Source organism: Rosa chinensis, chromosome 2 (assembly GCF_002994745.2).
Source record: "Rosa chinensis cultivar Old Blush chromosome 2, RchiOBHm-V2, whole genome shotgun sequence".
Classification (NCBI taxonomy): domain Eukaryota; kingdom Viridiplantae; phylum Streptophyta; class Magnoliopsida; order Rosales; family Rosaceae; genus Rosa; species Rosa chinensis.
In genome coordinates, this window is record NC_037089.1 from 35,636,502 (window position 1) to 35,662,297 (window position 25,796).

The window sequence follows — 25,796 nt, forward strand, 5'->3', positions numbered from 1 at the left end:
TTCTACAAATAGGAACTTTCCCAATCAAAGAATGGAAACTTTCCTAAACAGGATTTTAATAAGGAAATAACGTAAGAAATGTAGGGAAATGCAGTTAAAACGTCGCATTAAAATGCTCCTATCAGTATACGGAGAAAAGATCTGATGTTTCCGTTTTCAGATGTGTGTGTTTTTTCTTTAGTAACTTCATTTTCCTCAATGTCGTAAATCGAAAGTAAAAGAATTTGAATAAATAAGTGGTGTTAGCTCAGTGTTTAGAGCACCCACTACTTATGTACAAAGTCATGGGTTCGAGTCACCATTGGGGCAGGAGTGAAATCATTTGATCATCTTTTTAATAAAAGAAGAAAGGAAAAAAAAAAGTGATAGAAAAAAAACCCTATGCGGCTCTGGCCACACTCCCCATCCCCCTACTGGTGGTGTTTCCCATCAATCTACTGTGGACATCCTCCACAGCTCCACAGTTTATTCGACACTTGACGGCAATTAGGACGCTTGCTCTCTTGATACTTCTAATCTCCTTTTCTTCGGTGTTCGATGTGTGGAAGGCATGGCTTCACAATCGGGATTGGCTGACCTTCGACGGCGGCTTTGTTTATATGATCAATGGTGATGCGAGGTTTGGCGGCAGATCGGTTGGCCATCTCCTATCGGTGACTGCGTTGTGCCCTGGCAGGTTCTGACCTTGATGTTTACCATGGTCGGGGTTGCAACAGACGTCGGTGATGGTAGCGGCCAAGTGCTAAGGCCAAATCTAAGCCCAATTGATGGGCTTGAAGTGGTGTAATCCCGAGACCTGTGGAAGAGCTGGGTTTGGGACCCAGGTATTAGTGATATGCATCTCTGCTATGCCGGATTTTGGTGCTAAGGCTAAGTCATGCTACTTATGATGTATGTGTCTTCTGGCTATGGATAAGTAATGAAGTTATTTATTTCTCAAAAAAAAAAAAAGTAAAAGAATTTGAGAGAGATAGAGAATTTAGATGCAGAAAATGGAATACACTTCCATTAATCTCACAATAAGGTTTATATAGAATTACATCAAGTATATAAAATGTAAATACTTAATAGCTACACAAATCACTCATACCACTACAAATCAATCAATAACTAATTACAAGTCAGTCAATCACTAATTGACACAGATCACGCAACACCTATTTACATGAATAGCCATAATCATTTACAACACTCACAAATCACTTGTGCCTCTAAACTTTCGATTTTATGATGTATGACTTATACTCTTCAATTGAAGACCAAATACTTTTCTTTTTTTTGGAAGAAGGAACTTCATTAAAAGGGCAAGCCCAAATAACCCCAGAAAACAGGGCCCAAAGTACAAACTAGTTAAACATCAGATTGAACTCTCCTCCTAGAACTAAACTGAACCAGGAAATAGAAAGAACAAACAAAATAAAAGCTGAATAAGAAACCCAGCAACCTAAGAAGAATTTGACGGCGGACAAGGGAGGCCATCATTCTTCATAACACGAAGCAAGGATGGTGGTGGCATGTTCGCCCATCTAAGAAGACCCACCTTCCCTTTGGCAATCGAAGCCGCTGAATGAGCCACAAAGTTCGCTTCTCGAGAAATCCACTCCCAACGAATCTCAGCAAAAAGGAGACTCTTTCTTCTAATCTCTTCGATCAGAGGGTATAGCTTCCAGTCTCTACACTTGTTTCCTGACTTGATAGCTTTGATCACCTCTAAAGCATCAGATTCCACAATTGCTTTCTGGAAATTTGCAGCCAAAGCGGTATTGATCCCATCTAACACTGCTTTAGTTTCAGCAATAGGCACAGAGCTGCATACAGTTGATTGAATTGATCCCCCGACCATTGCACCCGAGTGATCCCGAATCATTGTGCCCAGGCCACACGCATCAGATGCTTTTGTCCATGCAGCATCGCAATTAATTTTTACAAAGCTAGCCGGGGGAGGATTCCATTTGATTTGAATCACTGACCTTGGGTTCTGAGTGGTATTACACAAGCTTCTAGCTCCCCAGAACTCATTTGCCAGTTTAACACCATCACATATTACCTTCTATAGTGACAAAGCCTCCCAACGGTAAATGAAGTCACATCTAGCAGTCCATATCTTCCAACAAAGAAAGCTAATCAAAGTAAGTAGCCTCTTTTTTCTGTTCCCGTAGTGGTGCAATTGTTGATGCTTGATAACCATGAATCTAGAGTAGTTACACTCTGTTTATCAATTCTGAGTCCCAAGGGCGATCCAAACCAAACCAAATCTACCCATGAACATAGTAGAAGGGAGTGTTCAATAGATTCTTCAAATTCACCACAGATAGGACATATAGGGGTTGGGCACACTTTCCTTCGATGAAGGTTAAGTAAAGTAGGAATAGCCCCAGAGATTGCTCTCCAAAGGAAGTTTTTAACCTTTGGCAAAGTGTCAATCTTCCAAACCAATTTCCACACGAACTTCTCTACTATATGTGATGTATGCTTGGAGCAAGTGATTGCCTTATGCCTGTTAGAATGTATCTAGTGATACCCAGATTTGACTGAGTAATACCCATTCCTACTCCATGGCCAGATTAATCGATCAGAACCCTGACCATCCCCTATCTGAATAGAAGTTATCAGCCTCAACTGGCTAGGCAGTAGCAAGTGAGCTATCTGATCAAGTGACCAAGTATGCAGATCCCAATCAATTAAAGAGTTGACTAGCTGAGCGTATAACGTAGTGTCCTCATCATTAGCTGTGACCGGTCCAGCATGAGGAGGAGGGATCCAGTTGTCCCTCCATATGTTTATAGATAATCCGTTAATGACCTGCCAAGTAGCCCCATTTAGGATTACATCTTTAGCTTCAACCAGACTGGACCAGCCCCATGAGGCTCTGTATCCCTTGATTGCACCTTTAAACTCACAATTTGGAAAGTAACGAGCCTTAAGAACTCTTACCCACAATGACTGAGGTTCCTGTATAAGTCTCCAACATTGCTTGGCTAGAAGTCCCATGTTAAAGTCCTGTAAATCTCTAAAACCCATGCCTCCATCCTCCTTAGCAAGGCCCATAGATTGCCAGTTTTTCCAATGGATCTTGTTGATATCATAACTATTAGAACCCCACCAGAAATTGTTGAGTTATGAATTGAACTCATTGCAAATCGCCACCGGAAATTTAAAACACGTCATCGGGTAAGAAGGAATCATAGTAGCAACTAACTTTATAAGAATTTCTCTTCCGTCCATAAATAAGAAACTTTGTTTCCAGCCATCAATCTTCCTGGTGATTCTCTCCTTTATGTAACCAAGTGCCTCCTTTTTAGATCTCCCCCATATCGTTGGAAGACCTAGATAATTGCCAGGATTGTCAACAACTTTGACATTTAAAAGTTCACATATCAACCTGCTCATTTGGCTTGGTGTGTTAGGAGAAAAGAATAAACTTGATTTGTCAAGATTAATCATTTGTCCAGATGCCAAGCAATACTCATTGAAAAGATTAACAAGATGGAGGTAGTTACTAAGCGTTGCTTTCAAGAAAAATAGAGAGTCATCTGCAAAGAAGAGGTGGGATATAACCGGACACCCTCTGCTCAACTTAACCCCCTGTATCGTTCCCCGTGCCACTGCCCTTGTTAAACTTAGAGAAAGGACCTCACTAACAATCAAGAAAAGGTATGGTGAGAGAGGGTCTCCTTGCCGTAGACCCCAGCTGGGCTTGAAGAAAGGGCCTGGATTGCCATGTAAAACCACTGAGAAGGATACAGTAGACACACAGCTCATGATCAGGTTTACCCAGCCTCTAGAGAACCCAAATTTTAGTAAAGCCGCCTCCAAGAAGTCCCACTCTACTTTGTCATAAGCTTTACCAAACTCATGATTTCCACCCTCTCTCTTCAAACGAAGATAGTGGTAAGTCTCGTGTGCTATCATAAGATTGTCTTGTATTTTCCTATCAGGAACAAAAGCATTTTGATTTGTGGAGATGATATGGGGGAGAATTGCCTTTAGTCTATTTGCTAGCAGCTTTGAGAGGATCTTGTAAGAATTATTGCACGGACTAATAGGCCTAAACTGTGTAGTCTTCTCAGGATTTGGAACCTTTGGAATTAGGGCAATATGAGTCCTATTTAGAGAATGAAGCCTTGCTGTGCTTGCACCAAATTCCTTCGAGGCTGCAACAACCACCTCATTCACCGTACTCCAATACGTGTGGTAAAAAAGTCCTGGAAAACCATCCGGTCTAGGTGCTTTCAAGGCACCCAATTGAAACACAGCCTCCTTCACTTCCTCGATGGTAAAAGGGGCAGATAAGCTACTGTTCATTTCAGCAGATACCAAGCAATTAACTCCAGATAAAGCATTTCCCCAACTCCGAGGTCCTTGGCTCTTGAAAATAGCCTTGAATTGTGTTTCAAACTCCCTTCTTATATTTTTTTCCCCAGCAACCCACACTTCCGCATCATTTTGGATTTTCAAAATTCGGTTTCTTTGTCTACGATGGATCGTAGTCAGATGAAAGAACCGTGAGTTTGAATCTCCCACCTTGAGCCAATTGATTATGGACCTTTGACGCCAGTATTGTTCCTCAATCCTCCAGAGAGAACTTATTTTCTCCGTAATTTCCAGCTGCTGTTCCGTGCTTGTAAAAGGAGCAGAAGCTTGGAGTTCGTCTAGCTTTAAGAGGCATTTTTTTATCTCCGTTTTATTGCACTTAGGAAACCTAGACTTGCTCCACTTTTTCAATTTGTGCTTGCAACTGTACAAGTTTGAAACCCATGTGGATACCTTAGGGACCGTATCTGATATCTTCCAATTCTCCTCAATAATAGCCTGGCATCCAGGATCCTCTACCCAAAAAGCTTCAAACTTGAAAGAAGGTTTGGCCTTTAAGAAAATCGGATTCGTTTCCAGAAGGATAGGATTATGATCTGATCCAATTCTTGTCAGATGCGATAAGGTTGTATCAGGCCACAAAAACAGCCAATTCTCATCTACCAGGCACCTATCTAGTCTCTCTTGTAATACAATTACTCCATTCTCTTTCCTTGCCCAAGTGAAACTCTGTCCCTTGTACCCAATGTCGATAAGATGAATAGAATTCTAGAAATTTCGAAGATACTGCCTTCTATTGGAGCCCCATGGTGCACCTCCTTCCTTCTCATGTTGACTAGCAAGCTCATTCATATCTCCAATTACCAACCAAAGTTTCCCATCATCCCAATTCCTGTTATTCCATGAATTCCAGAAACTATCCTTTCCAGCACCGTATGGTGGACCATAGAACCAAGTGATCCTAAAGCTCTCAAAGACAGACTTTTTAACCACGGTATCAATAAAATGTGGGGAATGATCCAGGACATCTACAGTGAATTCTGGTTTCCACCATAAAGAAAGGCCACCGGCTGAGTTTATAGGGTCCACATTGAAACCCTTGCTATAACCAAATTGTTTCCGTACCTTATTCACAAAATCACTACTCTGATGTGTCTCCGACAAAAAAATAAAAGCAGGCCTGTGGGAGCGGGTAACCTCCCTTAAATTTTGTACTGTCAAAGGCTTCCCCAAGCCTTGACAGTTCCATGAGATGTAATTCATGGGGCCCTTGCAGCTGCATTAGGCCAGCCACCACAGCCCTGGAGGTGGGTAAAATCCTCCATACCTTCAGTTGAGAAAACTCCATCAGTTGCCCTTTTTTCCAAAACCGAAAGATGAGTGTCAGTTTCTGGGGTTGTTGAGCAAGATTCATCTAATAAACCAGAAATAAAGTTGTCTGACATGGGTAATAGTCTCCCCCTGCCCCTTCCTCTTCTACCACCTCTGCCCCCTTTTCCACCTCTCCTTCCTTTCTCCATAGCACACTCCTGTACTTCTATGTCCCCAACATGAGCACTAATCTCACTTCCACTAACACTATTGCTTTTTCCACTGCCACTTTTGCCACCAATAGTAGGCTTTCGCCCCATTTGGGAATTCTTTGCCTTTTTATTCATAGCAGTGACCTCCCCACCGACTCCGGCTGCTGACTCCCTTTTTCTTTTTGGTGCCGTAGGCAAAACAGTGGATTCAGCAGAATGCTGCACTTCAACTATCTGCAAGGCATTAGTGTTAGAAGGAGTAACTTGGGGCTCCATCTCAATTTCGATATAGCCCGGGACAGGAAACATTGGATTGGCCTTGTAATACTCCTCCTTTCTTTTAAAAGCCCAAGGTGGGATGCACTCAGGATCAACCCAAGTATTTGGCATGATGCTAAGCCCATTCATAGCAACGGTAACACTCCCATTCCTATATAATGATCCATGGGTGTCAGGATTCCACATGTCTACCCATTCTTTATTCCACATGTCTACCAAATACTTCAATGGGTTAGTCTGTCAATGAATGGATTGCTGACCTGTTTATTGTGGGTCTTGTTAGTGATGGTGTGTGTGCCCAAACCAAATTCACTTTTGATATGAAGCGTCCGTCATAGGTCATACTGCACGATATAGTCAATTTGTTCAATTGTTTGTGTGATTATTGTAAATCCCGTCAGTTGCCGACATATATAGTATGGAATTGACAAGATATGATGGACAATATCACATCAACAACACATCTAATTGTGCATGTCATGCCATCGCAATCTCATCAAAGTTGAAGATGGACCAAAGTGATGGCCAACATAATGGCTAGCTGGTACAAAGGTACATGTCGGAAATCAAATTAATCGGGATAAATTTGAGATTTACCTTTTGAGTGAACCCTCAAAATAATGGTGTGATTTAATGTATAAGTTGAGATATGAATCACTTGGATCCTGTATCGTACGTGTACCAACGGTCCGCACATGAGACAACCTCGTAGACAAATGGTGTTCAAGTATGCTACGTGGAAAATGTATGTGAAAGAGAACACGCTGACCGAAACTCCCTCTGCTTCTTCGTCCTTCAGTTCTTCTTCTTCTTCTCTCCTTGAAACTTGGATACAAATATGGCAGCCATGCTCATTCGCCTACCATTCTTTTCAGTGAGTCCATTTCCCATTACTTTTTTTTCTATCTTTTTCATTTTACGTTTGCATTCCTTCCCATCTTCTTTGTGCTTATATGCATTTAATTTCTGGGTTTCTCCAATTCGTTCTCATGTTTCAATTCAAATTAGGATTCGGAATAGTCATCTGAAACAAAAAGGGAACTGATAATCATGTTGGGTATTCAAGGAAACTTGAGAAGCATATAGAAATGAAGTTGAGGGTCAATCATTTGTTCAATGTTATCAGCACAATTAATAGAAAAGTTATCTGTACAATTTAGTGTCAAAAATCAAAATATTTTACATTAACATTCTCAGTTTGAAGAAGCTACTAGCACAATGAATTAATCTCGAAACGTTGTTTTCTTTACCAATTATGTGGTGGAATGGATTCTCTTTAGTAGCTCTTAAAAGTTCAAGTCTGGCTTGCTATAAGGATTGTTGAACCGGATTATTTACTTTAACTTACAGGGTCCCAGAACTGCTAGAGAAATGAGGAATATAATGACAGGCAAGTCTGCTCTTGTTACACCCAAGTTTATAGTATCAGTAACCCTGTCTTTGCTACTTTGCCACTATGTTCCATCTGAGACTTTGAGTGATGCTATGTTCTTGAAATCGCTTATGCTATACAGATGTTATTCAATCAAGTAGCACAAATTGGCGATTACCAAGCAGTCAAAGAAGAGTCATTTCTTTTCGTAGCTCAGTGAAGTCTGTCCAAACCTCAACCCAAGTATCTGTCCCAGGCACTTCGTCGACAAGAGAAGGAAAAGTGCCTTCGAGCTTCTTGAGGGACAAGAAGTTGGCTCCTGATTCAGATCCGCCTAGCATGCAAGATGTCAACCTTTTGTATCAGTTTTTCGATCAAAGGTAAATAAATAATCTGATATCCCCGTTATTTGTCATGTGAATTCTATATTCGCTGCTGCATCTGAGGTTTCCTTTGGTGCTGGAAGGTTTCTAAATTCTTCACTATAATTTTTGGTACTTCTTTACTAGATTTCTTATTGTTTATTATTCTCTATTGCAGTACTAAGCTAGTGGTATTGACTGGAGCTGGAATTAGCACAGAATGTGGTATTCCCGACTACAGAAGGTTCTTCTCTTCTTTGATATAGTTGATTATGCTTTATAAGGTGCATGGAACCTTGTGTTTGCAGCCTCTGATATTGAGCCACTATCCATGCAGAAAAGATTAAGTATAAATAATTTCAGAAATTTAAGTTTATAGTATTTTTTTCATGATGCTAATTTTCCATAGCTAATAGAAAGAACGTTCTAACTTCACTTTATGATACAGGACAGAGGCTAGAAGTTTCTGACTTACTAGTTAGGGTAAAAAGATACTAGAGAGAGGACATCCCAACAATAACACATGAGAACACAGAGACAATCGCAGTAGGAATAAAGTTGGAACAAAGCTATTTGAGTTCTAGGGAAAAAGAATCCCAATAAAACTATATTTTCTGATGATATGATCAAAGGTAGATACAAAGAAACAAACATAGCTATTTATACTAGGTTATGGCACCCCTAAGAAAAACAGAAATTAATGCCGACAGCAAGAATATAGAAAGACAAACGGAACAATAAAAGATAATAAAACCCCTAATTTCGTTTAGGGAAGTATTTTTGGATGCTCCTGCATCACTTTTCCATCAATCTTTTTTAGCCCTATTATTACTTGTTGAATTGACTCTTCTCATCTGATCATATTATTTTCCTTTTTGTTCCAAAGTCAAGCCCCCGCTATGCCATTAAGTAAAATTTTCATAATGTTTGACAAAGGGTTTTAGGTTCCCAATCGCATTAGTAACTTTTGATTCAACAATCTCATGGGTTTTAGGTTCCCAATCCATGGATTTCTTATGGATTTAACTTTTTACTAACCCTCAGTTTTTTAGAACCCCTACAGTGCCAGAAGCCTCACGCACTAGCGCTCACTTCTTATCCAGATACATTTATAGCTACAACGCAAGTTTTGACTGTTTTGTCCACATATGTTGGCACTTCAGAGGAAATCAGAAAAGTTAAGCAGCCAAGTCTGGGTTGCTACTATTTTGCTGTTAGTTGGTTGTATATAACATACTTAATAGTGATATATGTATGTGTGTGTATTAAGTTGCGCTATTTTTGCCTCTAAGAAGCACAAGAACTCTATCATTTTGCTAAGCTGGTATCTTTGTCAAAATGTGTATATCCCAATGGGTTTCTTGCTATAATTAAAGCATCCTTCTTCAGCTGAAATTTACCAGGAATACTTAAAATTTCGGAGATCATGATAACTGTATTAAATGATTTATCACTATATTTTCTTTGTGATCATAGAGTATCTGCTATGCGTAATTTATTCTCATCTATTATTACCATCTTTCTTGTGTTGCAGTCCAAATGGAGCTTACAGTTCTGGTTTCAAACCAATTACCCATCAGGTGATCTGAAGGCATGTGCTATCATACTGACTCCTATTTCTTCTCAAAATAGGAGATGCTATATAATTGTTTTCGTAGGAAGGGTTCATGCATTTCTTTTTATGGTTCTGACTTCTGAAATGTTCTGAGCTAAATTTAGTCTAAAAAATTATCACACTTAAGACAAAAAAAAAAGGAAAAGTTACAGTAGACATATCACTCCAGTGGTATAGAAGTGAAAAAAAATGAAAGAGAGCAGCTTTACCTGTGCCAACCAAAGACAGATGCTGATTCTAGCGCCATGAAGTAAAATTACTAAAGTGAAGAATGGAGATTTTATTAAGAAGTTTTCAATATTTTATTATTCTTTGAAACAAGAAATTTGATCTTTTTCAGCTGCTAAATCACGTTTACATCTCCATGCTAACTGTTAATAACTTTTAGCAGCATCTGAACCTTTTGAAAATGTGTACTTCAATAAAGAATAACTTGATGCCTCGCTCTGCCATCGGCCTTGACTGCAGTATTGCTTATACATGTCTTCAGGAGATTAAGTTTTAAAGAACTGCATAGAATTACAAAAGAAAAATGCATTGGTTGTACATCTTTGTTTTATAATAATGTTGCATCATGTTTTTATTTATTCTTTTTTTTTAATTTAACTTCGCCTAAATGTGACTTATTAATCACAGAGGCTCGAAGCTCTACCTTCAACTAATGTTTTTATTTTTCATTTTTATTTTTTTATGAACAGGAGTTTCTCCGCTCTAGTCGGGCTCGTAGGCGTTATTGGGCAAGGAGTTATGCTGGGTGGAGAAGATTTAATGCTGCGCAGCCCAGTGCAGCTCATATTGCTTTATCATCACTAGAAAAAGCTGGTCGGGTTAACTTGATGATTACGCAAAATGTTGATAGGTAACTAACTTCCTGTCTCTTACTCTGTCTTTGTTGCATGGAACAAAATTTCAATAGGGAAGATATTAAGATTGAAACAAACATAGCCTTGGTGCTCTTCGTAACATCTAGCAAACTTTAGTGAGAACAACTCATTTTTGTAACAGGTTGCATCACCGTGCTGGTAGCAATCCAGTTGAATTGCATGGAACTGTTTATTCCGTGATTTGTATAGATTGTGGTTTTTCCTTTTGCCGGCATATATTTCAGGATCAACTTAAGGCCCTTAATCCAAAGGTTAGTTTTGAGGAATATAATTTCCATGGCTAATTTTCTGCATATTTTCATGACTTTAGCAGTTAAGTTTCAAATTTTTTATCTATTTATTTATATATTTCTAGTTAATCCCGATGGTGGCCTAATGAACAAGTAAAATATGTTTTTACTTCAGTGGGCAGAGGCAATCGAAAGTTTGGACTATGGCAACCCTGGATCAGACAAGAGCTTTGGCATGAAGCAAAGGCCTGATGGTGACATTGAGATTGATGAAAAATTTTGGGAGGAGAATTTTCACATCCCTACATGCCAAAAGTGCAATGGAGTGCTGAAGCCTGATGTAAGACATTTACCAAGTGAATTTTAAATTTTGGCATCTAAAAGGCTTAAGTTTCTATTTCTTCATGTCAGGAATGTTTAGCCAAATCAGTTGGTTCTTCCATGCATATACTATCAGTGAATCATCGATGTATACTAGGCTTTAAAATCATCAATCCACTCTTACATTCATATCATTCTAAGAGGCTGGTAAATGTGTTATGACCCAACTATATGAGAACTTTGATGGTAAATTTCTGATAGTGGTAGGACATGCCTTAGAGGCACTTCGAAGATTTAGAATCAGCTCGAGGAAAACGACCGGAGTTACAGGAAAAAAAAATATGAATTCATAATCCCACGCAAGCATTATGTCCCATATCTCTCTAACTACCTGCCTACACATCTCATCACCTTACTATTTTATTTTAATTCAAAATACATCTTGATTCAAATAAGAAAGTATGTTGGTTTGAAATTTAATGACATACATTGCCATTAGATTGGTTTTTGAGGCATTCTGTTCCATCAAGGTTGTGAGCCACACCGCAGGGCAGTAGTAGTGATGGATTCAGAAAAGTTGGGTAGGGAGGTTAACAGGAGTGGTGAACCTCCAAGGGAGTAGAGAGAGGAGGGGAGTCGGGGGGTGGAATTAGTTTTCAGCCCAAACGGGAGCACACAAGTAAGTTTGCTACTTAATGAATAATATTCATGTGGAACTCAGGGAAGTGACATTTCATTCCACCCTTAACTTTAAGGAATGAAGTTCATTAAGAAGTAGAATTTTACAATCAATGTCATGGAACAGAGAACACCTAACACCAGAAACACCTAAAATGTATCAAGAAATACGAAAGAACAGTTGCAGGGATGCATTCAGCAATTATGAGCAGTTCCAATGTTTTGTTCTAGTACACTGGGAAAAAAGAAGAATATTTAAGGAGCTCCTTTTGTCGTGATGATTTTGAAGGTTGTCTTCTTTGGTGACAATGTCCCCAAGGACAGAGCTGATAAGGCAATCCAAGCTGCAAAAGAATGTGATGCTTTTCTTGTACTAGGATCATCTGTAATGACCATGTCTGCTTTTCGACTTGTCAGGTACAGATTGTTTTCATTCCAATTTACTTCAGTTTTAGGCAATAAGCATAAAGGGAAAGAAGTCTTTTATCTGTTGTTGAGGCCCAGAATTTTTCTTGTTAAACTTGTAATCAGTATTTGAAGTTTTATTTTTACAGAGCTGCACATGAGGCAGGTGCTGCCACTGCAATTGTAAATGTTGGAGTGACTCGAGCTGATAATTTTGTACCTTTGAAAATCAATGCTCGACTAGGAGAGGTATAGACTTCTTTTTAGCCGATACCTCTGAACTTGGTGTTGGCTTTGTGGACAGTCTATAACATGCTTTGTAGTGTTACAGATTTTGCCAAGAGTGCTTCACATGGGATCCCTCAGCGTTCCTGCGTCCAGGTGATGCTATTCGGAGATCACTTGCTCCAAGCGTTTATAAGAAGCTTTGGCACCACAATAGATTCAGATGATTGTAATGTAAAATTGTTTCTTCTCTAAATGCTTATAAAGCTTTGCTCCAACTGTATTATTGTATCAATGAATTCTCATTCGTGGAGAGGTCCAATCTTGTAGACAATGCAATTAGTTCTTTTGGACGAGAAAGAGACAGTTGGATCGACCATAAGAAGCCATGATGTTTGTGGCTCATACGCTCATGCATAAAGGAATGGTTATAAAGGTCTTTCCATCTCTAATTAAAATTATGAACACAAATTTATCCAAAATAAAAAATGAACACTGATTTGTCCAAAAAAAAAAAATGAACACTAAAGTGTGTGCTTCTGATTGATTAAATGAAAGGGGAAATCTTCCCATTTTAGTTCATTAATTTTATGTCGTATCAAGTTCAGGTTCAATACCACTGATTCCAGTTAGAGTTTTCAAAAGAAAACCAAACTATTTAACTTCTATTTATTTATTTAAATTACCCCCAGAAAGATTTCACCGTGAATAAATCTTCACCATGTCTTCACCATGAATAAATCTTGCATGGTGAAATCTTGCATTATTTATTAACCAAACTTTTATTTAAAGAAAACCCAGGAATTCATGGTGAAATTTTTTGGATCAAAAATGGAAGTCGGAGGGAGTGGTGGTGGAGGAGAGTTGGCTGTGAGACACGAGGTAAAATTGACCCAAAAAAATGCACACGAGGAGAGAAAAGTGTGTTGACTGATTTATTCCTTTATCAAATGAAAAAGTGACACATGACTGAGTATGGCTAACACACACTCAGCTGCATGTGTATATAGCATTCCCCTTACACTTTTGATTATGTATGAAAATGTTATTGTATCCATATAGTTTTGCAATTAATTACTGATGAACGAAAAAGCTACTGCTGAGTAAAGACATGGGCATTGATGTTTAATAATATCAATCTGCGATAGTTCATAACAAGAAAAAAAAAACTTGAGCTCTAAGCATTTTAGAGACTTGAACAACCCAAATTAAAATAACTTAAAGACTCAAATATAATTGATATTAACCTACTTATTCCATTTGCTTATATTTTGTATTGAACAACTAAAATTGAAAATCTAAAGTTGTAGTGTTAAAGTTCAATCCAAGATGGAGAATCAGTACTCCAATTTAAAAATCTGTTATGTTTTTGTCAATTTACTCTCAAATGATAAATGTCCGTGATTAATGATGTCAATCATTTCTAGAGCACTAAGTTTGCAAGCTTAGAGCAACTCCAACAGGTTCCTCATATTTTGATTTTTTTCTATATTAGGCAAAAATGAGCATATTTTGCTCCAACAAATTCTCTATAACTATCCCCATTTTAGGGATAGTGAGGAAAGAGAAAACCAAATTCCCTAAATTTATAGCAATCTCTAAAATTAAGGAAGAATTATGGAGATTTTAGAGATTACTATAAAACATGGAATCTGTTGGAGTTGGAAATGAAAAAAAAACTAAAGTTTTGACTATAATACAGAAATTATAGGGAAGCTATTAGAGTTGCTCTTCGAGAATAAGAAAATGCCAATGCAGAAGGGTATCCAATCTCAGTTGTATTCTTTATTTTTAATATAAATGTACCTTTTGGTCATTTTGTCTATCCTTTTTTTTTTTTTGAAACAAGCTGACAAATCTTTGTTAATGAGGAGAAAACTCCTTATCAATTACATCCCAAATAAAATAGGGCGGAGCAGACCCCCAAACAGCATTCTGAGAATAAGAAAGTGCATGACTAGCTGATTATGGGCCACAAAATTGACTTGACGATAAGTCTGAGTAAAGTAAGAACCTGAGATACGTTATAGACCATAGGTAATATCATCATACATATATAGAACCCAACTAGGAAGTATGGGGAATGACACTCGATCTGCTTTGTTCCTTGAACAAGTAACATAGAATTTGTCTGAAAAATAATTGGAGAGAGCCCATGTGATGCCTCGGAAATTCATAATTATTTTCCAAGGAATTTCCGGAATCTAATTTATGGTTGTTGGACGGTTTCGTGGCTCGTGGAGGGAGCGGAAGTGTTTTGGACTAATTAATTATTTGAAAAGTATGACTTTAGAGGGGAGGGGTTCAAGGTTGATTTTTGATACATTGGGATTCTCCAAAAACTTCCTTCACGAAAGTTGTAGAGAGAGTCGATACGAGTTCGTCGACATGTGGAATGCCAGAATCGGAGTTCGTATGACGAAGTTATGGCCATTGGAAGAAGTTTCCATTTTGGTATAAATAGGGAATTTCCGAAAATAATTTCATATTTCCTTTTTCGGAAACCTCTCTGTTCTCTCTCCTCCGCGCAACCCAGACTCGACGGAAACCCGCTGACTCGACCCGGACCCATCACTGTTTTCCGGCAAAGCACGACGGCTAACCCGGCCCAGATCGATTCGCCCAGCCCTTCTCCATCGACCCTTGGTGTCAGTTTCACCGGTGGAGCAACCCGGAAGGAGATCAAAGACGTGAACAGTGACGACGGACCTACCTGATCGGAAATCCATTTTTCAGGCGACGTCTCGACTGATCTTTCTCGGTTTTGGAATCTCCTCCTTCTCTTGATCATCCTCATACCAGCCTTGAAGGACGATTTTGAGTGTGGAGTGAAAGATCAAGGTTTGAAAATCTGTGGTGCACAACGAATCTAGGGCTCGATTAGACAGCTGTGATTGGCCGATTTTGCAAGCTTGATCTAGGACGATCTAGGCCAAACCAGACTTAGCTCCAGGTATGAAAGTTGCTCTATTCTCCGTGATGAACATTTCTGGATGGCTTGATTGTTGTGGTTTTGAGTTTTGGCCCGTGGTGGTTGTGGTGGTTGCACTGTCGACTGTGGGGCGTTATGGTGGCCTTCTGGCCTTGGAATGGCTAGTTTCTGGTATTGTATATCATCTCCTTGTCGATACGAGTGTTTTGATATATAATACGCAATTTTTGGAGATCGTATGAATATATTATGATTTTTACGATTTAGGACTGTTTGATGCTTCGATCTATGAGGATCCGAGCGTCCGATCGACTTGTGGTTTGGACATATCGATTGTGGAAGTATTCTAGAGACTTTGGGAGGTCTCGGATGTGGTTTCGCCTCTATAGGCTCCACTTTGGGGATTTTAGTTCAAAACAGGGGTTTCGAACTTAAATCGTTTGTGGATTGTTGCTAAGTTGAAACCGTATGTGATTAGGTACTTAACGAGGTATCCTTGGATGGTTGTTTTGTGGTGTGGTTGTCTTGTTCTGTATTGAAGACGCAGCGGGAGTTTCAAGGTGAGTAATCTCACGAAGTTCATTCACAAAAGGGTTGACCTTATTGTTTTGAGAGTTATTTAGTTAACTGCAAACTATAGTTGGTATTAGTGGCCTTCCTGAGTGAATGCCACGTATATATATATGTGTGTGTATATATATATATATATTTATGTGGAATATGTATATTCTTGTGGGTTGATGAGTGAATTGAAGCAATAGGTATTGATGAGTTTCATTCTATTGTTTTGGGGCTTGACTTTTCGGGAAACATTGTGTAGGAATTGAGAATTTCTATTGTTTGAAAAGTGTCAAGATTTGGTGTGAGTTGCTTTGATGTGATTTGAATGTTTTGATCTAACGACCGGGGGTCGGAAGATCTGAGAGTCACAAGTGTTGATTTCTCTTTTTAATTTGATTTAATGTTTCGAACTGACGACCGGGGAGGTCTGATGATTGGAGATCATGGTGTGACATCTCCTTTTGTGTGAGTTACGTAACTTTTGGGTCCTGAGTGACCGTTTTGAAAGGTTTTGATCTGACAACCGGGGAGGTCCGAGGATTCGGGGTTGCTGGGAGTGACCTCAGGCAAATATATCGGGACTTCACGCCTTTGGCCGGCTTTGTGGATACGATCAGTTAGAGCTTTAGTCCGTTGCCATATTACATCATGGGGGGTAGCGGGGAGCTATCTGATGCTCATGAGTACGTGTTTTTTTAAAAGGGAGTTTCGGGGATTCTTTCTTTTAAATGTCCTGGGAGGACTTGTGTATCATATTTAATTGTCAGAGTTTCAATTATTATGATTTTGTCACGGGTGACTTGTGTTGATTTGAGAATGTGTTTTTAAAATGGAGTTTCAGGGATTCTTTCTTTTAAATGTCCTGGGAGAACTTGTGTATCATATTTAATTGTCAGAGTTTCAATTATTATGATTTTATCACGGGGTGACTTGTGTTGATTTGAGAATGTGTTTTTAAAGGGTGTTTCAGAGATTCTTTCTTTTAAGTGTCCTGGGAGGACTTATGTATCATATTTAATTTTCAGAGTTTCAATTAATATGATTTTGTCACGGGGTGACTTGTGTTGATTTGGGAATGTGTTTTAAAAGGGAGTTTCAGGGATTCTTTCTTTTAAATGTCTTGGGGGGACTTGTGTATCATATTTAATTGTTATAGAGTTTCAATTTATATGATTTGGTCACGGTGTGACCTTTATTGTGATTTTTGGGAATTGCATATTGAATTGTCAGAGTGCCAATTAATATGACTTTGTCACTGGGTGACTTGTATTTGTTTCTTTTGGGAAAAGAATGTGCTGTTTTGGGAAAACAGGGTGTGTGTCCCTTTTTACGAGTTGATGGGTTTCCCTGTTGGACGAGTTGTGCATGTGTGGTTTTGAGTTACTCATACGGGCTTGCAAAAGCTTACCGGGTTTGTTGTGTGGCAACCCGGTACACCATTCAAACAGTGTAGGGGTTAATCTTGCAGGTCAGGGTAATCGTGGCTAAAACTGAGGTAGCGTGCTTGCAGCTTTACGATAGGAAGCCAATTTTGTGACTTTACCGTTATTAAGACTTCCGTTGTAGTGAGCTCTGAGGAGCATTTACGTTTTGTTTTGTTGTTAACAATTTAATTTGTAAGCTTGTGTAATATATAACTCTGTGGAGAGCGCATGTATATTAATTTTGAGGGTTCAGGGCATCAGTATGTACTTGGTTTAAATGGAAAAATTTTCCAGGTATTTTGTATTGATGGCTGAACTATCACGCATGTATAATTATAGGATTATATATCGATTTTTATTTATGTTAAAAATCAGGGACCTGATAGCCCATGCTCTAAAGCATGAGAAACAGCTGCCCTTCCCGCCAATACTTCCACCTGCTCTGCTGAAGTAACATTGGTGACCTTTTTGTAAAAGTCACCAATACAACTCTCAGTAGCATCCCTGATAATCACAGCGATTCCTCGCTGGGTAGTGCAATTGAAAGAACCATTCATTTTCATTTTAAGCCATCCTATTGCAGGGGTCTTCCACACCCCCTTCCTGACCACTGATATAGTCTTCTGAGAAGGTAGTGAATAGAAACGATAATCACTCATACGTGCATTTAACCTAAAAATCAGGTCCCCTACCCCAACAAACTTCTCATTCCACACATGTTGGTTGCACTCTTTCCATACTTCCCCATATGCAAGACAACAATAGAGTCCAAGAGACTTCCATGATCAAACATGGGATCAGCTGCAAGATATAGACAAGTCTAGCCACTACACGAAGTTGGTTGTTAGTTCTATTAGAGCAAATTCACCCATTGGGTCACTGGGTCGAGATCTCTAGATTAGAACACTGTTCACTACTTCTTCTTTTATTTTTTATTTTTTATGTTTGTTTCCACCTGTTGGGTCAGGTCTCTAGGACAAGAAAATATTTTTTTTAAATATTTTATTAATTATTAACTGTAAATGAGAAATATATGATATAAATAAATAGTTTGCAAGATTTGCAGTATCTGCAACATATAGCTCTGTTTCATTGATGTATTTCATCAATTTATGTTTTGGATGATGTAGATTGGTGTAAATGACCGCAAGCAATGCTAGGCCTACTTTTCTTATGACCAGCTTTGAACTCATAAATAGTCTTATCGATTATGGAACAGAATCAATGTAGTTTTTGAATGCATAGGGTTTTTTAATTTTTTATTCTAATCTTTGCTATTATACTTCCACTTGAAATGAGCCTTCTTTATTGTTCTAAATGCTGGTTAGGTTTAATTATTAAAAGGATTTCTTAATTATGTAGATGAAATAAGTAAATTGATGTAGTTGAAATCAGACTACCCTACGCGACAAAGCGCTGAAGAAACACGCTTGCCTTTATGTAGGCGCTAAACCCTTGGCCCACGCTAGAGCCCAGGCAATTTGAGGAATAAACCCTTGGGTCACCTTTTTTCCCTTGCAACAGACCCAGATTATAATTCTTGGGTCAAGATTTCATTAGTGGAAGCATGCAGGTGAGTTCTTTTTGCTTTCTGAGACAATTTCTTGTTGGAGCCCTGGTAAAAATATTGCTGGTGGACTTGCTCTTAGGAAACTCATTATTATTAATTAAGCGAATTTTATAGAGGAATGATTAAATTTTTGAACTACCCAGAATGCCTACTCTTAATCAAAAATTAATTAAGTAAACTGTTTATATGTGAGAAAACGGTGGTAATTCAATAATATTAGATTAAATGATAACTGTTGTAGAGAAACTGAATTTGAGAGGAATTTGCTGTGTATTCTCATTGATAATAGGGGTCTCTTTATATAGAGGATTACAATGCATAGAATCTCAATCATACAAGGAAAGTAATTCTACATTGATTAGGATTCTAGATCCTTCAAATTAAATCCTATTACCATTAGGTCAAGTAACCTAGAGTTTGGGCTAAACACAAATTAGGTTTTCCTTCAACACTCCCCCTTGTGTTGCCCAAACGCGGTGCTTCTCTCGTTGCCTCATTAAAAACCTTGCCGAGTAACAAAAACCCAGTGGGACAAAAATAACCTCGGTCGAAGGGGAAAAAGAGCACAACACACCCTTCACGATTCGAGATGAACATGTAGACATCTCCCCCTGATGTCTGCACCTCCCCCTGATGACTACTATCATGGGAGTTCAGATAATTTCCGCAAGTCAATTCTTGCCACATGTTTCTCGGACGTGGTATTGGGCAATGACTTAGTAAACAAGTCTGCCTCACTGTCCTCAGATCGAACCTAGTTCACTTTGATCTCGAGGAGTGTCTGTTGTTGCTGATTATGCTTGGTGTTGTCGCTTTTGATGTAGCCTTGCCTCATTTGTTCAAAACAAGTAGCATTATCCTAAATGCTCGTAGGCTCATCTGTGGTAGACTTCAAACCACAATTGTTCGAACATGCGTAATTATGGATCCAATCCATATACATTCACGAACCACTTCGTGAAGAGCAATGATCTCTGCATTGTTCGAAGATATAGCGACTACGGTCTGTTCTGTAGACCTCCAAGATATCACGATCTTTTCCCATGGTGAACACATAACCAGTTTGGGAGCGACCTTTGTGTGGGTCAGAGAGATACCCAACATCAGCAAAACCTTCCAAAACACATGTCGTTTTGGGATGGGGATAGAGAACGCAGGCCAGCGTTGGCGGCGTACCTGGTGTGTGATGGGTCCGAATCCATCATCTCTTTGTATAGGGATAGAACAAGCCCATATCATTCATACATCTCAAGTATCAAAAGATATCTGTTACACCAATCTAATGGCGTCGCGTTGGCGCAGAGCTATATCTAGCTAACAAGTTCACAACATATGAGATGTCCGATCTTGTGAATTGAGATAAGTACAATAATGCGCCTATTGTACTAAGTAAGGCACTTTTGCCTCTAACACATCTTCATCATCATCCTTTCGACGAAGATGATCCTTTTCAGGATCAAGACTACGGACGATCATGGGGGTGCTTGAAGGCTTGACATTGTCAAAATGCCTAAGCATCTATCGACACGATGCTCAAGTTCCAAACCGAGACATAATCGTGTTCTCCCAAAATCCTTCATCTCAAACTCGGATTTCAAGTGTTCAGCGGTTTCCCTTAACTCTTTAAGGGCTTCTAATGAAGATCATGTCCAACATGAACCGCGATAGAATCAGAAACTTGTCATAGAAACGCGTAGGCATATCCCTTCCCAATCAAGTAGTCACTTTAGTGAGCGTTTCAACCTTATTGTAAACGCGCTCCATGGTCTAGAACCTCTTGACTTGGGTAAATGAAGTTCGCCATGAACATTCATGTATGTTCCGTATCTAGATCCCTATAGAGATACGTAGTGACCATATTTGTAAGCTGCATGTTCAGTTATTCGGAAACTACCAAACTGACAGGGTAGTGGAGTGCAATGACATCCATTACGAGAGAATATGTCTCATCGTAGTCGATTCCAGGGCGTTTTGTGAGAAGCCTTGCGCCATAAGGCGAGATTACCATCTCTTTTTCTCATCACGCTTTCTAACGAAGACCCATTAGTCAACAGGTTTTATGTTAGGAGGTGTTGGCATCTTTAGCTCGAAAACCTTCCTCTTCGTTAGAGAATCCATCTTAACCTGGATCGCATCTTTCCATTTAGGCCAAAAAACTCTCTACGTTGGCATTCATTCATCAACGGAGCGTGGTTCGATATCATCTAACTCAAAAACTCATGCGCAACAAAATACGCAACTACATCATCAATTCTGATGGAGTTTCTATCCCACGTCTCACGTACACTAGTGTAAGTTTCATAGAGCTCTATATTCTCAGGAATAGGGTTTGACGTTGAGGCGTCCCCCAACGATAACCATAACCTGGAAGATACTCATGAGACGAATTTTGAGTCATGATGATTAAAGGATTGGAATGTGCCAAAGTATCCTTCGAACCCACGGGCCTTCCACGCATCCTAGCTGGGGCCATGGCCTGTAACGCCAGAGTGCCACTCTCTTTGGAATTGGCGCCATGCCTACCTCCGTGTAGGGTGGCGCGTACGTCCTCTCGTAGGGACGTCCTTCCTTGCAGGCATGTTTGCAGCATAATTGTGTAATCTCGTCACTTTAATAGGGATCAAGATGAGACATAGTGGGGACAGACTACGACAATTCCTGTCGTTCCTGTTGAACATACGTGTTCTTATCTCCCCCTAACGACTGGAAGACTGTCTCATCAAAGTGACATCCGCAAATCTAGCGGTAAGGAGATCGCCTAGCAAGGGCATTTAAGTGGCGGACGATTGTTGGAAGCTCAAATCCAACGTAGTTGCCCATTCGCCTTGTAAGGACCCATCATAGAGCGCTGTGGCTGCGCAATTGGCACATAAATGGCTCACTCAAATGTGCGGAAGTACAAAATACGTGTACCCAGTCACTAGCTGTAACGCATAGGTACATTGAGTGGCGATAGGTCGTAGACGAATTAGCATGGCTGCATGCGATATCGCATCACCCCAAGCGGATGTAAGAAGATTGGTGCGCATTACCAATGTTCGGACTACCATCGTAGTCGTTTCCGCGAGACCAATTGGGTGTGTACATGGGAATGTGATGTCCAACATCAAACCCATTGCAATATCCATCGAAAGTCTTTCGATGTAAACTCTCTAGCATAGTCAAATCCAATTGACTGAATAGGATGATTCGGGGAGTAAGCCCATTGTCACATGATATGTGCTAGGAGTGTAGCATAAGTAGCATTTATAGGTGGACAATGGCGCAACACGTGACCAGCGTGTTTGCGTGTCAACCAACATCATGAAATATTTAAGCGTCCGCAAGTTGGTTGAATCAATCCACAAAATCCCTACGGATTCTTTGTAAGAACAGAATGAGTATTGTCATATCCTTTGCATAGGATGGTCTCAGTCCTAATTTCCATAAGGAATGGGCTTTGTAAAACGAGCGAGAGGCCTTAGAAGCAACCAATGAGGATTTTGGTTAGGCCTAAGCGTCTGTAGCGCTATTAGAAGCAAAATGTGTGACTACATCTCCCATCATGGCGTGGGAGCCATGGAAATTAGCATGTATGGCGTCATGGCCACAAGGAGGAACAACCATGGCGTTATGCCCATGGTTGGCGCCTTTTATGGCGGCATCTTGCTTCATTTTGCTCAAAAGAAATGATGTCCATGTGAAGTCTTTTGTAGACGGATCATCATATCATGACTAGGATGATCTATCCTGTCGTGACAAAGCCAATATGTGTCTAAATCCAAGAGATCTTCTCTCATAACTTTATTGGATTTAATAGCTCGAATAGTGACATAAAGTCCACTAGAGAGACACATAAACGTCTCTAAGATGCGTCTTTGTTCGCAATCATTAGAGGTAATGCAAAGGAACTCATTTCCGTTCTCTACATGCATTTTCGCATGGAATTCGTTGGCTATTCATAGGGTACTATTTGCCCTAAGAGCGTAGAGAGTTTCTGTGACAACTGTAATCAAGGTGCCATTTGGCAAATGGAACTTGGGCTATTCCATGTCCTTGAATTAATACTGATGGTCTAGCCATCGTAGTCACAAAGTCATATGCTCAGAATCAAAATTGAGTCATAATGAAAAGAACTCGAAATTGTATTCATAAGCCAACGAAATACATCATTGTTTCTATGATCAAAGAAAATCTAATCCAATAAAAAGGAATATGGCAATCGCCTACATCTCTTGAAAATAAAGACTTAAACAGAATTGGCGATCTATTGATCCCAACCAGATTTGTAGTCTTCAACCCTTCACTCTAGATCATCTTCTTGATCTTCTTGTTCCACATAGTGAGCTTCTCTTGCTTCACAATATGCTTTGTAGGCGGTGACCAGTTCTTCACGAGCTCTACAAATGTGTGCCCAATACTCAGACACTCCACATCGAGAACATACATCTCTTTGCTCGAACTCCATTAATTGAGGCGCTTTGAAAGCGTCATTTAGATGGCTCTTAGTGTTGGTGGCGCCACCAACATGGCCAGAGGCATTGCCTCCCTCTCTCTTTCCACGTTTACCCCTTCGGTTCCGTGTTCGCCTATTTTGACGGTTACCTTCCCAAGTAGAGCAATTATATGGATCAGAATGTCCAGAAGTATACCTAAGATTAGGGTTTTGCTCTTGGCGCCCTCTCTTAGAGGTGCGACTATAATTGGATTCCGGAATATGCTCTGTTTCCACGGATCTCGAATTATAGTTCTTCACAAGGATATTGTCATGCTTTTCAGCGACATTTATAGCTCCAATGAACTCATGAAACCTTGTGATCCGTCTTGCATTTACATCGATTCGATAGTTCTTAGCAACCATCAATGCAGAGACGGGGAAGGTAGAGAGAGTCTTCTCAATCAACATCGCATCTGTGATCTCTTTACCACAGAATTCCATTAAGGATTTAATGCGAAGTGCTTCCGAGTTATAGTCAAGAACTCACTTGAAATCACAAAAGCGGAGGCTATGCCATCTCACTTCTAGGTCAGGAAGCAAGGAGTCACGGACGTTGCCAAATCTTTCTTCGAGTGAGACCCACAGCCTTCTGGGGTCTTCTTCATTCATATACTCGTACTGGAGCGAATCATCCATATGACGAGTCATTAGGATGATGGCTTTCGCCTTATTTGCCTCTAAGGCTGCTCTATTTGCTTCCAAAGCTTGAGCTTGCTCAACAGTTAGCACGTCCTGGCTAGGCTCGAGAATCATATCCAGGATTCTATCAACCTTGAGATGCTGGCGGATATCACGAACCCACCTGTGATATCCAGAGCCAGTTGTTCCCAATGGAGCAAAGTCCAATTTGTTCAGGTTACTCATCCTGAAAGAGAACAAGAAATTAGGGTTAGTTTCGGAGCGAAATAGGCTACCACGAAAACATATGAAATTTCTGAGCGTAATCGCTTCCAAGAAATTAGGAATTTCCTAGCGTAATCGCTTCCAAGAAATTAGATTCCAAGAGATATTGGATTAGATCGAAACAATGATGTGTTTGTGGTCGATCATAACTTCTCAACAAACTCTAAGTTTGGAGGACTCTACAAGCTCCAAGCTTGGAGTGAGCGCGAACCCCCACAGTTCGGCTTTTGGTCTCCCCTATGTAGAGAAAAGGGGGGTAGAAGAAGGGATTTTGGAAGTCCCCGAGAAAAGAAGAAGAAAATAAAGGAAAAACTTCAAAAACGGGAACTTTTAGAAAAGTTTACCTTAAAAGATGACCGGGGAAAAATGTCACCGAAAAGCACTGTAGCAAGCACTGTAGCAGTGGTACTGTAGCTCCGGAAGTTACTGTAGCTGACCGAAAAGTTGTCCCGAAAAGTCGCCGGAAGTCGGCCGAAAAGTTGTCAAGAAAAGTCGATGGAGTACTGTAGCAGCGGACTGTAGCACGTTACTGTAGCTGCGGAGGTTTCTGGGATTTGAAGGCTACGATTATAGGGTTTTAGGGTTAGGGCTCGTGCTGATAACGTGTTGTAGAGAAACTGAATTTGAGAGGAATTTGCTGTGTATTCTCATTGATAATAGGGGCCTCTTTATATAGAAGATTACAATGCATAGAATCTCAATCATACAAGGAAAGTAATTCTACATTGATTAGGATTCTAGATCCTTCAAATTAAATCCTATTACCACTAGGTCAAGTAACCTAGAGTTTGGGCTAAACACAAATTAGGTTTTCCTTCAACAATAACAAAATAAATGCATTATCTCCACAAAAACAATGACAAGTTTTCCTCACAAATAGGAAAGTGAAAAGTCCTAAAAAATTGTCTAAAACTACTGTTTTTCTTTTCTCAAATAAAAAAAAAACAATTGACATGTACGAAGAAAAATAATTTTGGTTATTTTCATATATTATTCAAATATCAAAAATAATAATTTTGGTTAGTTTCTTTTAGTTAAACCATACACAAGCGAGTGACTTCCTTTTTGCCTAATGAAAACTACCAGCACGTGATCTATACATGACTGTGAAACCCTTTGGTCATCTCTTCAATACAAACTCTCTCATCATCACTCGCACATCAATGAGTAACAAAAAACTCAAAATTATCCCCTACTTCTCAATTTCATCAAAATCTTTGCGCTCTATCATCTGAATTCATAATGGGTAATCATCATAGTTGTTTGCATTTTGTTTTTTCCATTTTCTGTTTTCGTTTTGTATTACTGATTGTCCTTAAAGAAAGAGAATATTTGTTGTGTGTAAGTGCCCCCAGTAATAGTAAATGTACATATTGGTTTAATATATATTCATTGTATGTGACATATGCTCTTAGCCCATAAATATGTGTGACATATTGATTACCTAGATGAATATGTGTGTGTCACAAATCCAATAACCCTTCCTAAATACACATGTGATCACATACCCATCCTAAATACATGTGTGGCAATTTTTCATAAGAGTTCATCCAATATCTAGAATGTCTCCTCTTGATCACATATTCAAAATATATGCAGATGAATGTGATCATAAATTCTTGTGAGCACGCGTATCTAGATGTTGTACAGTAGTATGAACACCAAACTTAAACATTTAGCAACGATATGATGGTTTAGCTAGGGCTGGGCACGGGCCGGGT

The 25,796-nt window shown here is 39.5% G+C and overlaps 1 protein-coding gene across 3 annotated transcripts; it reads left to right on the forward strand.

Annotated features, from left to right (window-relative positions):
- The first annotated feature begins 6,846 nt into the window (after nt 1-6,846).
- LOC112190561 (NAD-dependent protein deacylase SRT2) lies at nt 6,847-12,647 on the forward strand. 3 transcript variants are annotated; one of them, XM_024329999.2, is made up of 11 exons: nt 6,847-6,990; nt 7,467-7,506; nt 7,631-7,868; nt 8,029-8,094; nt 9,385-9,430; nt 10,164-10,324; nt 10,471-10,600; nt 10,755-10,919; nt 11,868-11,995; nt 12,133-12,232; nt 12,307-12,587. In XM_024329999.2, the coding sequence occupies exons 1-11, from the start codon at nt 6,955-6,957 to the stop codon at nt 12,433-12,435; spliced, it is 1,239 nt and encodes a 412-aa protein (XP_024185767.1). In that variant the 5' UTR covers nt 6,847-6,954; the 3' UTR covers nt 12,436-12,587. The 3 variants fall into 3 exon arrangements, with proteins under 3 accessions (XP_024185767.1, XP_024185768.1, XP_024185770.1); XM_024330000.2 differs by having other exon boundaries at nt 6,849-6,990; nt 12,315-12,647; XM_024330002.2 differs by lacking the exons at nt 6,847-6,990; nt 7,467-7,506 and having other exon boundaries at nt 7,727-7,868; nt 9,385-9,441; nt 12,315-12,647.
- The last annotated feature ends 13,149 nt before the right edge of the window (nt 12,648-25,796 follow it).

Bases quoted from the DNA above. Each gene is read 5' to 3' on its own strand.
- LOC112190561 (XM_024329999.2), top strand. From the start codon at position 6,955: ATGGCAGCCATGCTCATTCGCCTACCATTCTTTTCA. The intron at 7,507-7,630 runs GCAAGTCTGCTC...TATGCTATACAG, and splicing joins AATGAGGAATATAATGACAG to ATGTTATTCAATCAAGTAGC. The intron at 10,920-11,867 runs GTAAGACATTTA...ATGATTTTGAAG, and splicing joins ATGGAGTGCTGAAGCCTGAT to GTTGTCTTCTTTGGTGACAA.